This window comes from Procambarus clarkii, chromosome 26 (genome assembly GCF_040958095.1).
Source record: "Procambarus clarkii isolate CNS0578487 chromosome 26, FALCON_Pclarkii_2.0, whole genome shotgun sequence".
In the NCBI taxonomy this organism is placed as follows: domain Eukaryota; kingdom Metazoa; phylum Arthropoda; class Malacostraca; order Decapoda; family Cambaridae; genus Procambarus; species Procambarus clarkii.
Window position 1 is genome coordinate 20,624,916 of NC_091175.1, and position 15,034 is coordinate 20,639,949.

The following is a 15,034-nucleotide window of genomic DNA, read 5'->3' on the forward strand; positions in this document are numbered from 1 at the left end:
AAATCTTTATCATGTGACATTTTGAAGATCTTGGTGGTTTTACAAAATGACTCTCTGATTTATTTCATCCATCTACTGGTCTTTGTTTGCTAAAAACCTATTCACTCACAATTTTAGACACTTATGTTTTCTTAGCAGATTTTATAAATTCCTCAAACTTCGTCAATTCTCATTACAGTTTTGTATGTGGTGACTGTCTCCTATTTTTATTCTGTCCATGATCTTGATCCCTGTTGTATATTGTCCAGTACATGGTATTGCAGTTCTGAAAGACATCAGTAAAGTTTATTTCATTGTTTTTACTACAATGGTACTTATTAATGATAGTTCTGACTTATCTATATGAAGACTGATGAAAATCAATATTGATGTAAGTTTGAAAGCTAACAACCAATAACCACTTCTACTCTCTTGCAGAATCTGGTACTGTACAAGAAGAAATAAACAGCAGCCATGCATGGTAAGTCAAAATTTGTTTTGTGTTGTGGCATATTTGTAATGGATGGAATACTAGCTCAAGTGTATTCTCTAATGATTTTGAGGGTCTGGTTTGATTCAAATAGGGTGCTGTTACTGCCAACCCTGTTCTCTCAAGTGTTGTAGGGAAGTGTAAACCAAGTCTACCTGTGTCTTAAAATTTGACAAAGCTCTTACAGGCAGACAAACAAACAATTATAAAAATTTGACTCGGTGATGTTTCTGTTGTTTATTTTTGGCAGTTTGTGCTGTATTAAGTTTGCCTAAAACACTCTGCCAGTTGATTTACATCCAGGTCCCCAATAAATAATGGGTGCTCAGGTGCAAATACTATGAAGAAACTTTGCTTGTAATGTTCCACCATGATTTAATACCATAAAGAATTTTTTAAACAATAACAGCAACATATTTTATTTATAAAAAAAGGATTAAATTATAGGGTTTGCATAGTAGGTGCAATAAGTGTATATTTTATAAAGCCACTAATTACATGCAGAGTTTTGGGCATTTTAACTGATGCAACAGTTATTAGTCTCTAATGCAGTTGAAATATGTTCTCCAAGTGGGGGAGGGGGGGAAGCCAGTGATCCATCAATAAACAGCAAATGCATGAATAATAGTTTATTCATATGTGGCTGTGATTCCTATTTAGGATTTAACCAAATCTATTGTGTTCTTGTGCATTTTATATAACCAGGAATTGTACTGATACAACAGTTTATGAAAATTCACAGAAATTTTATTCATTCAGGTTCCTTAGAAAAAATATGAATATACTGTACATCATTTGTACTCTTGTTTCCAAATAGTAAAGTGAAATTTAGAAAACATGTGGGTACATTGCCCCCCCCTTCAGAAACTGTAGTACCCATATGGTGCATGGCCCAGATTAATAAAGCACCTAAATGTCTACTTTGAGAGCTGTATCTCCTTATTTTGATTAAGGTGGATAATTCTGTATTTACTAAACAGTTTACTAGTTCAGAAGTGCTTCAAGGTCGTCCTCAACCCAGGGTTATTATAGTTTTGGACTACCCTGCTGTGCTTCAATCTCATAAACTGTACATAAAAAGATTGACTAAAGTGCCATGATTTGAGATACAGTATGTTGCATATCTCCATAAGTTCTTTCTGAAGCCTGTCTTAATTTTATGGATGCTAAAAAAGAGCAGTTGTCAAGACCATATTTGACAAAAATATTTAATTTTTTTTTTATATATACACTACCTGGGTGCTTGCAAGATAATACTTTTAATTTTTGCCATACTTTCCCACAGGACGACCGAAGAGGAAAGGTCCAGACCTTAAATTTAAATTTGTGGAAAATCAAGCACCTCAACCAGTGTAAGTAATAGTGAACGGTTATCGTTGATGTGACCATCTTGTTGTTTTGTAAACATTTATTTTTTGTTAGCTTTAATTGCATTAATTCCTGTTAACACTATCGGTCGCTCTGGACCGGACTCTCGTCCATTATTTTTCTCCCGAGTCCTAACTTTGGACACGACTCGCGTCCACTACAAAAATATTTGTATAAAATTCATTTTTTATCCAATCGACCTAGGGATAGTATCAAAATAAGCACCTTTAGAATGCGCACAATTTCATACCAAAATGAAAGATGTAACATGAAACTTGATGTCCGAACACTTATATGATTATAAATAGGTTTTTGGTCTAAATTTTAAAATATTTGTTAAAATTCTATTTATTATGCTATTATGTTGGGACTAGCTTTAAAATGCCTGCCTTTACGTTGCGAACAATTTGATATCAAAATGAAAGATGTAACAAAAATTTATGTCAGAACACTGGAAAGATATAAATAATTATAAATATAGATAGAATATAGATATAAATATAGGTCTCCGTGGTGTAGTGGTAAGACACTCGCCTGGCGTTCCGCGAGCGCTATGTCATGGGTTCGTATCCTGGCCGGGGAGGATTTACTGGGCGCAATTCCTTAACTGTAGCCTCTGTTTAACGCAACAGTAAAATGCGTACTTGGATGAAAAAACGATTCTTCGCGGCAGGGGATCGTATTCCAGGGACCATAGGATTAAGGACTTGCCCGAAACGCTACGCGTACTAGTGGCTGTACAAGAATGTAACAACTCTTGTATATATCTCAAAAAAAAAAAAAAAAAAAAAAAAAAAAAAAAAAAAAATTGTGATGATGAGCTTCCAGAATTAAAATATTTGTGTAAATTCCAGTTTTTGCTCTATTATTATGGAACTTGTTTTAAAATGCGCGCCTTTTTATTGCGAACAATTTGATATCAAAATGAAAGACGTAACACGAAAATTGGTGTAATCAAACTGAACGAGTATACACATTAGGTTGCAGTATACAAATTGGTGCTCGTTCACGGGTAACTTTAGGTTTTTCTGCGGGGAGGCACTCCAGGCTTTTGTACATTATATTTATACACATCTGTAGGGAATTTAATTGCGAACACAATGATACCAAAACGAGCGACGTAGCATGAGAATTAAGGTGAGAAAAATGGAACGAGTATGCACATTTTACTGATTTTGTGTGCTCACAGGTAACTTTTGCCGACTTTAGGCTTTGCTGTTGGGAGTCACGCCAGGCTTTTGGACATTATATTTATACACGCCTGTAGGGAATTTAATTGCGAACACAATGATACCAAAACGAACGATGTAGCACCAGAATTAAGGTGAGAAAACTGAAACGAGTATACACATTTAGGCGTCGCTGCACGCTCGCACGCACCATTGGGGCCATGACGTCAAAGTCTGCGCCGCGCTCGTGGGGTGCGCGATAGTGTTAATGAATACTGTAGATGTTTAGATTATAACAATAGTTACTTCCCTGTCTACGCCTTTAAATTGTTATATCACCACATGTTGCGTGTAAGCACGACATTGCGGGGCCGCGTGTAAGCACGACATTGCGGGGCCGCATGTAAGCACGACATTGCGGGGCCGCGTGTAAGCACGACAAGCACGACACCGTTCAACTGATTTTTCAGGCATCCCTGTATACAGGAGTTGTGGCTGATGTGTGGAAAAGGGCTAACATAGTTCCAATCTACAAAAGTGGAAGCAGGGAAGACCCCCTTAATTATAGACTGGTATCATTGACAAGTGTAATAGTCAAAATATTGGAAAAAATAATTAAAACTAAATGGGTAGAACACCTGGAGAGAAATGATATAATATCAGACAGACAGTATGGTTTTCGATCTGGAAGATCCTGTGTATCAAATTTACTCGGTTTCTATAATCGAGCAACAGAGATATTACAGGAAAGAGATGGTTGGGTTGACTGCATCTATCTGGACCTAAAAAAGGCTTTCGACAGAGTTCCACATAAGAGGTTGTTCTGGAAACTGGAAAATATTGGAGGAGTGATAGGTACGCTTCTAACATGGATGAAAAATTTTCTGACTGATAGAAAAATGAGGGCTGTGATCAGAGGCAATGTATCGGACTAGAGAAATGTCACAAGTGGAGTACCACAGGGTTCAGTTCTTGCACCAGTGGTGATTATTGTCTACATAAATGATCTACCAGTTGGTATACAGAATTATATGAACATGTTTGCTGATGATGCTAAGATAATAGGAAGGATAAGAAACTTAGATGATTGTCATGCCCTTCAAGAAGACCTGGACAAAATAAGTACATGGAGCGCCACTTGGCAAATGGAATTTAATGTTAATAAATGCCATGTTATGGAATGTGGAATAGGAGAACATAGACCCCACACAACCTATATATTATGTGAGAAATCTTTAAAGAATTCTGATAAAGAAAGAGATCTAGGGGTGGTTCTAGATAGAAAACTATCACCTGAGGACCACATAAAGAATATTGTGCGAGGAGCCTATGCCACGCTTTCTAACTTCAGAATTGCTTTTAAATACATGGATGGCGATATACTAAAGAAATTGTTCACGACTTTTGTTAGGCCAAAGCTAGAATATGCAGCAGTTGTGTGGTGCCCATATCTTAAGAAGCACATCAACAAACTGGAAAAGGTGCAAAGACATGCTACTAAGTGGCTCCCAGAACTGAAGGGCAAGAGCTACGAGGAGAGGTTAGAGGCATTAAATATGCCAAAACTAGAAGACAGAAGAAAAAGAGGTGATATGATCACTACATACAAAATAGTAACAGGAATTGATAAAATCGATAGGGAAGATTTCCCGAGACCTGGAACTTTAAGAACAAGAGGTCATAGATATAAACTAGCTAAACACAGATGCCGAAGAAATATAAGAAAATTCACTTTCGCAAACAGAGTGGTAGACGGTTGGAACAAGTTAGGGGAGAAGGTGGTGGAGGCCAAGACCGTCAGTAGTTTCAAAGCGTTATATGACAAAGAGTGCTGGGAAGACGGGACACCACGAGCGTAGCTCTCATCCTGTAACTACACTTGGGTAATTACAGCCGGACCAACCGGGCTGTGGTGGGTATGTGGGCCTGCGGGCCGCTCCAAGCAACAGCCTGGTGGAGCAAACTCTCACAAGTCAAGCCTGGCCTCGGGCCGGGCTTGGGGAGTAGAAGAGCTCCCAGAACCCCATCAAGCAGACATTGCGGGGCCGCGTGTATTTGCAATTGTTGGCAAATCCAAGAAACCAAGAGCCTAGCAACATTGCTTGAATAATCTGCCTATGAAATATTGTAGCTCAAAGAGTGTATGCTTTACTTAGGTTTTTCTTTCTTGGTTTCATAATGTGTTTTGCAAGGAAGTTTGTGACATCAAATTGAGAAACAAAAGTGAGGCCAAGCGAAGTTCAGGCTTGATAATTCAGACTGTTGCTTGATAATGCAAAAAAAAATGCTCAACAAATTTTTGGTAGTTTTGCCTCTTGAGGAAGATGAGGAACTTGGTGTGGATACCAAGGTTAAAAAAAAAAAACTTTAATTAGAAAAACTATTCCATCAAAGAAGTGGTTTAAAATCGAGTCTAAAGTGTAGAGTGAAGTAAAAGTATTGAAGAATTCCAGGAAGAAAATTCACAGCTACAATCAACAATGAAAAGGAAGAAAATATGAATTTTGAAGGATTTACAGATGAAATCCATGGAATATTCTGAAATGCTGGTGAAAATTTAGAAAGACAGGATGTGGTTGAAGGGCTAGAGATGCTGATGACCCAGGATGAGTGATGAGTGAAGAGGAGATTCTTCAGGCTGTTACTGGTGAGATAGATGAAGATGGCAATGAGGAACCAACACCACATAAACAAAATACAGTTTACTCATGTCTTCTGTTAACATGCTAATTAATTATTCATCCAACTGTGCTAATCCAAAAGTTGGAAACGTGTATCAGTACCTTAGGCGAACCGAAGAGCCAGTGAACCATAAGAGAGGCCAATAAACACAGAAGGTAAGCTAAGCTTGATTCTTATTTGGTAAGATAAGGTTCATCTGCAACTAAAAGCCTTTCAATCACTGAAGCCTCACAAGGAATCCAAGCCCTTCAACCACTGAAGCCTCACAAGGAATCCAAGCGCTTCGACCACTGAAGCCTCACAAGGAATCCAAGCCCTTCGACCACTGAAGCCTCACAAGGAATCCAAGCCCTTCGACCACTGAAGCCTCACAAGGAATCCAAGCCCTTCGACCACTGAAGCCTCACAAGGAATCCAAGCCCTTCGACCACTGAAGCCTCACAAGGAATCCAAGCCCTTCAACCACTGAAGCCTCTCCAGAAAGCCAAGAGCCTTCAATCAATGAAGCTTCAGCAGCTGGCAGTCAAAACTGATCTTGCCAAACTCATGTACTGTGCAGTAATTTTGGTGTTGTGTTAAGTTAGTTTATGTAAATTTGCAAGAATTATTAATTTAAAGATACTGTACAGTAATGCAGTATCAGTCAAGAAAACAAACTACAGCATAAGAACATAAGAACATAAGAGCAAAGGTAACTGCAGAAGGCCTATTGGCCCATACGAGGCAGCTCCTATTCTATAACCACCCAATCCCACTCATATACTTGTCCAACCCGTGCTTGAAACAATCGAGGGACCCCACCTCCACAATGTTACGCGGCAATTGGTTCCACAAAACTTCAGCAAGGTAAGCTGAAGTTTTTTATATTACAGTACTGTACTGGTATAATTTTTAATTTAAATTTCCACATACACTATAATTATGTAGTTGTGGTACAAAAAATTGATAATACCAGTATGTTCACTTTTGGACTTTTGAGGTTCTTGAGGTCATCTTGAGATGATTTCGGGGCTTAGCGTCTCCGCAGCCCGGTCCTCGACCAGGCCTCCTTTTTGTCACACATCCCCAGGAAACAGCCCGTAGCAGCTGTCTAACTCCCAGGTACCTATTTACTGCTAGGTAACAGGAACATCAGGGTGAAAGAAGCTCTGCCCATTTTGTCTTCCCCAGTAAAAATTCTGCTTATCTGCATGTCTGACTTATCTGGTGGGGGGGGGGTCCTTTCCATGTAATTCAGATAAATGAGCTCGTACAGTATATTTGTGTATCGATGTTCCACGTGTTTTATTGTAGAAATTTCTCAAATGATACATTAGTGCATAATATACCTTAAAAAAATTGGTGAATAAACAAAATAAATCATTGACATTGAAATTAATTGGTATAGATAATTTTGCGGTAAATCCCATGATGTGGCTCACCGGGGTAACCTCCACTGGGCGTTTGCTGCATGAACACTCGTGATTGTAATGTTATTGCGAGATTTCACTCCCTCAACTACAGCCAAAGTAGCAACTTACATACAAAATAATTTGTTCCCCTTGCTCACTTGGGTATTGTCATGTAAATCTAGATCACTTTTAAAAGCCTGTTATTGTCAATGTTGTGTTGTGCTATATTAGCCTTCTTGTTTTATTATAACTTGGTTTCGTCTTTTTCAGTCATGTACAGTATCTCCATTTATCTTTTTGCACTCAAGCTTAATAATACAAACATTAGGAACTTCTCGGTCACAGTAATATGATGATAAAACCATTTTGGAATTTTTTTAGGAAGTTGTTAGGGACCTGGAGGATTTATAGGAATTCCTGTATGTATTGCCATTACAGTATTTGAATTTAAAAAAAAATGTGTAATGTGTGTGTGAGCGTGTGTTTATGCACAAAAAAATGTGTATCCTTGTAACAACTTTATCTCCTTTGAGATAAACATGGCAGGAAAAAGGGAGGCTGTACCCAGGAAACTTAATTTAAATTAAGAACTTGAACATGAAAGCCAAATGTTATCCTAGAAGAATTTTCTGGTAAATGTAAATTAATGTGAATTTCCTGGGTCTTATTAATTGCTTCCTAAGGCCTGATTAGAAATGTAGAAAATACATATGTAATTATATAATGCTAAGTTAATAATTCCAGAGTAATTATGTGAAGATAATTGATAACCTTCATTAATATAGGAGACCTCCACGGGACTTGGACAGCAGAACAACTATAACCATGGACGGCAAGGATGTGGAAGTCTCGGCTGATGACCTGGAACTTTTGAGAGAACTAGGACGTGGTGCATATGGTGTAGTAGAGAAAATGAGACACAGACCATCGGACACAATCATGGCTGTGAAGGTGAGGAGCAGTTTAGAGCATTTAGTCTTTAGTTATGCTGGTGCCTCAACAAATTATGATTGACTGCCATTGCCATTGATACATGTAGAAATGTATTTTAATGTATGTTCCAGCTGCTGTTTTTAAGTCGTTGATTGTATTTTATCACATCATGATTAGATTATTCCTGATTACTAGCTGCAGAACTTCTCAATCGTTGTATTTTTTTTCTCTGGGTTTTATTTCTTAGGAAGTTTAAGAGCCACCTTCCTACTTTGCCAGTAATTCCTTTTGAGCGCATTTTGTGTGCAATAACACCATGGTCACATTTATCAAAGGCTTTTGTGAAGTCGTATATTACATCAGCGTTTTGCTTGTCTTCCTTGGCATCTAAGGCCATGTCATAGTAGTCTGGTATATGAGAGAGAGGCAGGAGTGACCTGTCCAAAATCCACATTGGCTAGTGTTACATAGACACTGTGATTCAGAGTATTTGTAGAATATGAAAGAGTAATATACAGCAGATGGACCTGTTAAAGATATTAGGGATGGGGCTTATCGTTTTACAGCCATTGCTCTTATTATAAATAGCACTACATATATTTACAGTTAAACGTTTCGCTTTATAATTACAGAGAATCACCAGCACTGTAGACAGTCGTGAACAACAGTACCTGCTAATGGATCTTGATGTCTCGATGCGGTCTGGAGCTTGCCCCTACACAGTCCACTTCTATGGCGCGCTGTTCAGAGATGGTGATGTGTGGATTTGTATGGAAGTGATGGAGACCTCGCTGGATAAATTTTACCCTATGGTGTTCTCACGAGGAAAGAGTTTTCCAGAAGAATTCCTTGGCAAAATTGCATTTTCTGTAAGTAGTATTTTGTTGTTATCACTTCTATATTTCCCACACTTTATTACATATATATAGTTACTCCTCGGCTTACAAATGCCCATATATACACGAACTTTTTGGGTTACGACCCCAATTTCTTCATAAACTCCAAATCGGGTTACGAGCTTTGCCTCGGGAAACGAAGTTTGTTGATACGCGGTATGGCCGACCTAGCACGTGGTGGCATGGCGATCGCCCCTCAGTTTACCAGTGCCTCCCGCCTAGTGACAATTGCACCTGAATTCTTTGTAAAGAATTAGTTTTTTTTTTTCTTTTTGGATTGTTGGGTATTTGAACATAAGAGTTATTATATATCTCATCATGGGTCCCAAGAAAGCCAGTAGTAAGGTTCAAGCCAAGAAAACACATGTGAGAATGACCATAGAGGAAAAACAAGAGATCATTTGTAAACAGGACCAGCACCCCAACCACCACCTTCTGAAGCCCATAAGCAATCCAGCTGGGATCACCCCATTGCTGACCAAGAAGCTTGACTTTGATAGAAGCTGCAACAACACCACATGCCACTGCCCGACTTAGAGCAGTAGCAGCTCTTCATGCAGGTGACTTCCTATTAGCAACCCCCAATGTCAGCAACCGGCACCCGTCTCACACAGCAGGCCCTCCGCCTCGCTGCCCCAATCCACACCAAATACAGCTGTATTTGCGGCGAGGCAGAGGCCGACAGGTATGGATGGCATGGCCTTCTCTGCCAAAGGACAGGAGAATGACATGCAAGACACGACGAGGTTAACAACATTATTAAGAGAAGCCTTACCACAGCCGGTTGTCCAGCAGAAAGAGAGCCCCGTTACCTAATGTCCCGCAACTCTGATGAGCCTGTCAGTCGCTCAGACGGAATCAAGGTGAACCCCTGGAAGAATGGTAGACAGTTGGTGTGGGACTACACTTGCGTTTCAACTTTAGCCAACACCCATGTTGACTTCTATGCTACACAAGCAGGAGGTGCTGCCAATCACCGGGAAGCAGCCAAGTCATATAAATACAGAGACCTTGAGCACCACTATAATTTAGTTCCCATTGCCTCGGAGACACTTGGTGCCTGGGGTAAAAGTTCTGCTAGCTTTTTGAAGGAGTTGGGGTCCAAGATAATTGAAACAACTAGAGATCCTAGAGCTGCCAATTTTCTCTTTCAGCGCCTTAGTGTGGCGATCCAGAGAGGAAATGCTCACTGCATCCATGGTTCCTGCCCACCATCTGAGGAGCTGGAGGAGCTATACAACTTGTGACAAGCAGCCTTGTATCCTGCATGTAACCAATCTTGTAACTTTTTTTTGTGTAATGACATTTTCAAATAAAGTTGCATATATATACACAAATACCAAAAGAATGGGGGTGGTAGGAGAAGAAAATATCAGTGTTCAGTGAGGATCCACAAGGTCGTCTGTGAGTACTCTTTATTTTCTTCTCCGAGGCTATGGGTCCTTACACTTGCACCAGAGGTGGTACCCCTTCTAGGAGATATATATATATATATATATATATATATATATATATATATATATATATATATATATATATATATATATATATATATATATATATATATATATATATATAATTATAATTATAATATTTATTACACACACTAAACATTCCCTCTAATGCATTTTGTGTGGTTTCCTTCGAGGCTAAGGGTTCCCTTCTTCCAGCCAGAGGTGGCACTCCCTTCCCTATATACAGATACTTGCCTATTTGTGCTTGAAGTGGTTGAGGTGTGTGTGTAACACACACACACACACATGCAAGGTGATGGAGAAGATCGTGAGAAAAAGCCTGGTAACACATCTGGAGAGAAGGGACTTCGTGACAAATCGCCAACATGGATTCAGGGAGGGTAAATCTTGCCTTACAGGCTTGATAGAATTCTACGATCAGGTGACACAGATTAAGCAAGAAAGAGAGGGCTGGGCGGACTGCATTTTCTTGGATTGTCGGAAAGCCTTTGACACAGTACCGCATAAGAGGCTGGTACATAAGCTGGAGAGACAGGCAGGTGTAGCTGGTAAGGTGCTCCAGTGGATAAGGGAGTATCTAAGCAATAGGAAGCAGAGAGTTACAGTGAGGGGTGAGACCTCCGATTGGCGTGAAGTCACCAGTGGAGTCCCACAGGGCTCTGTACTCGGTCCTATCTTGTTTCTGATATATGTAAATGATCTCCCGGAGGGTATCGATTCATTTCTCTCAATGTTTGCGGACGATGCTAAAATTATGAGAAGGATTAAAACAGAAGAGGACTGTTTGAGGCTTCAAGAAGACCTAGACAAGCTGAAGGAATGGTCGAACAAATGGTTGTTAGAGTTTAACCCAACCAAATGTAATGTAATGAAGATAGGTGTAGGGAGCAGGAGGCCAGATACAAGGTATCATCTGGGAGAGGAAATTCTTCAGGAGTCAGAGAAGGAAAAAGACTTGGGGGTTGATATCACGCCAGACCTGTCTCCTGCAGCACATATCAAGCGGATAACATCAGCGGCATATGCCAGGCTGGCCAACATACGAACGGCATTCAGAAACTTGTGTAAAGAATCATTCAGAACTTTGTATACCACATATGTCAGGCCAATCCTGGAGTATGCAGCCCCAGCATGGAGTCCATATCTAGTCAAGGATAAGACTAAACTGGAAAAGGTTCAAAGGTTTGCCACCAGACTAGTACCCGAGCTGAGAGGTATGAGCTACGAGGAGAGACTACGGGAATTAAACCTCACTTCGCTGGAAGACAGAAGAGTTAGGGGGGACATGATCACCACATTCAAGATTCTGAAGGGGATTGATAGGGTAGATAAAGACAGTCTATTTAACACAAGGGGACACAGGTGGAAACTGAGTGCCCAAATGAGCCACAGAGATATTAGAAAGAACTTTTTTAGTGTCAGAGTGGTTGACAAATGGAATGCATTAGGGGGTGATGTGGTGGAGGCTGACTCCATACACAGTTTCAAGTGTAGATATGACAGAGCCCGATAGGCTCAGGAATCTGTACACCTGTTGATTGACGGTTGAGAGGCGGGACCAAAGAGCCAGAGCTCAACCCCCGCAAACACAACTAGGTGAGTACAACTAGGTGAGTACACACACACTCAGGTGTGTGTTGATGCAAAACTCAGTTGATCAGAGTAAGTCCCTGATAAATTTTGGTTGCAAAGGAAAGGAGATAACATCTAGGTCAGAAAGAGCTGTAGAAGAAGCGGAAGTAGTAGATAAAATTGTTGGCCTCGTAGGTCTTACTACTATAGAGAATGTGTGCGACTACAGGAGAATAGGCAGATACGTGAAAGGGAAAGATTGACCTTTGAGGATCACCCTAAACAGTGCCAAACAGATGGAAGAAGTACTCAGGGATGCTAGAAAATTACAAAATGATGAGGATGGGAAAGTGTGGTTGTTAAGACGAGATCTTTCAAAAGAAGACAGAGAAGCTGTAACTGAACCTCGAAGAGGCAAAACGTTTAAATGAGAGCAGGAATGAAGAAGAAATCGATTTTTTTTTCTACAAAGTGTTAGGGGTAGGCAGACCAGTAAAGTGGTACATAAAGGCAAACCAACAAAATCAATAGAGAGAGGGGGAGTGAAGAATAAGGAGAGGGGGAACAAGTTCCTGAAGATTGCATGGAGAGGAGGGGAGCGGCGAAGGTGTTTGGCCTTCTTGTTCTTTTGTGCATATCTCTTCTCTTCGTGCTGTCTCGGCGCTACTCGTTTTCCCGGGGGCGATTTTGCTCCTCTTAACATGCTAGGGGTATAATGTCCTTTCTTCCCCACAGGCGCATGTAATTTTGAAAAAAAATAATTATTTTTTCTTCCTAACCTGTTAATTTGTGTTCACTGATCACGGGAAAAATAATAAAAAAATCGTAAGTGGCATATATTGCCCGCTATAGGGTGGGGAAGTCTGGCAAATTATAGGCGTTGACTAAGCGTGCGTCCCAGGCGGTCTGTTGCTCGCCACCTGTCAGGCCAGTGTTGCCACAAAGAGATAATTACCTAATTATTTCAATGTCTCTGATTGATTTTTCATAGTTTTTTTGCTGTAATATTATTCAGTAGTGTGTAGTTTGATATATTTATATAATAAAATGAGTGAATCATTGCTGTACTCAAAAATATGGTGTGCATATTGTTGATTCAATTATGTTCATCAATCAGTGAACAAATACTTTGTCGGTTATTACACTATAAGCACAGGTTATATATAAGTATCTGCATGTTTTGTTCACTATAACGAACAACTAAGTAGCTATTATGAGTCAAAAAGTAACGAGGAGTGACCGCCGTGTACCAGCCAGCCACTCCCGCCCTCCCTCAAGTCATCTGACTCGCCCACATTCTCCTCCCACAATACTGTTTTTGCTATAATTCACTATATACAGACGTTATATATAAGTATCTACGTGTTTTGTTCACCATAACTGTACATCTAAGCTTGTATGGTGAGTAAAGGCACAAAGACGTAGGATCTCACACAGTCAACTGATGGCTGCTGCCCTCAAGCCCAGACGCACTAATATTTCTCCTCCAACAATACTGTGTGGTGTTATTACACTATATATCTTATATACAGACGTTATATATAAGTATTTACATGTTTTGTTCACCATAACTGTACATCTAAGCTTGTATGGTGAGTAAAGGCACAAAGACGTAGGACCTCACACAATCAGCTGATGGCTGCTGCCCTCAAGGCCAGACGCACTAATATTTCTCCTCCAACAATACTGTGTGGTGTTATTACGCTATACACACACATTATATATAAATATCTACCTGTTTTATTCACCATACTTGTACAAATAAACTGGTATGGTGCCCAAAGACCATCGTGGTAACCAGTAAACAACATCGTCGTCTGCACGGTGGCGTTGTGCAGACGGTGCCACCGCCCTCACCAAAAGGCGGCTCCAAACCTTCTCTTGCTGTTTATACCCTCTATACACACGTTATATATAAGTATCTACATTTGTGTTCACCATAGCGAACCACTAAGCTGGTATGGTGAGTGCAGTCAATAAAAGGTGGCCACACAGTCAGAAGACATCGCCACCACCCTCCCTCCCACAGCATTACTCCTCCCTCCATGGCACACAGCGCTAAATATCACCACAATCCTGCTATTATCAGAACCCTGGTCAGTTTTATCACAGTCAGGGGTCTTTTGTAATAATATCATCGCTACATAATAGCATGAACAAGTATATTTTGGCATTTTTAGGCGATGCTGTGGTCACAAGCTGAACAGCAGTACTGTTAGCTCATGCTGCGTGCATCAGGCTTGGTTGCTCACTCAATACTGAGGCCAATAACACCCGGGAGTTTGGCCCACAATTTTTTAAAAAATGGCGTCTGTTTACAAGAGCCCTGATGAAGGTGTGGTGAACCCTTTAGATGGTCCATCACTTTATAGATGGTCTCCTTCATGAGGCAAATGCAGTGTTTGCAGCCCTAACAGAAACTCACACAAAGGACTACCTTGATGGTGAAATATGGATCTCAGAATACAATCTCTTCAGATGTGATAGGAAACACCGGCTTCAGGGTGGGGTCAGACTCTACATCAAAGACACACTCATCTGTACTGAGCTGCTAAACACCTCAAATGATATGGTGGAAGTGCTGATAGTCAAAATAGAGATCCTAAATGTAGTTGTTGTCCTTGTATATAAGTCACCGGAGGCAAACCCTCAGCAGTTTAAAGACCAACTAATGAAAATAGAGCACTACTTGGAAAACCTCACAAATCCAGCTCCGAACATCACCCTGCTTGGGGACTTCAACCTACGGCACCTGAAATGGAAGCACCTGGCTAATACAGTAATATCAGAAAGAATACCAAGAAGTAGCCTAAATGAACAGGCACATGCAAATGACCTGCTACGGATGTGCGATAGGTTTGCCTTAAACCAGCAAATAGTAGAACCAACTAGGAAGGAGAACACGCTGGACCTCATTTTCACTAATAATGATGAGTTGATCGGGAACATAATGATTACAAATACCTGTTACTCAGATCACAACTTAATTGAAGTTCTGACACCCATGGGGAATGGACCTTCAAAACCAGTCCAGATTCCTGGTGGAGGAGATTTCAGCAAATTCAACTTCAATAATAAA

General features: G+C 40.2%; 1 protein-coding gene across 6 annotated transcripts in view; it reads left to right on the forward strand.

The window, feature by feature from the left end:
- lic (dual specificity mitogen-activated protein kinase kinase lic) overlaps positions 1 to 15,034 on the forward strand; it is a 54,002-nt gene that overhangs the window by 10,952 nt on the left and 28,016 nt on the right. For all 6 annotated transcript variants that reach the window (XM_069331947.1, XM_069331951.1, XM_069331948.1 and 3 more), the window contains exons 2-5: positions 418 to 460; positions 1,755 to 1,821; positions 7,865 to 8,030; positions 8,645 to 8,881. In XM_069331947.1, coding sequence (XP_069188048.1) covers positions 454 to 460; positions 1,755 to 1,821; positions 7,865 to 8,030; positions 8,645 to 8,881 — 477 coding nt within the window. In that variant the 5' untranslated portion in view covers positions 418 to 453. The remainder of the gene's footprint in view (positions 1 to 417; positions 461 to 1,754; positions 1,822 to 7,864; positions 8,031 to 8,644; positions 8,882 to 15,034) is intronic.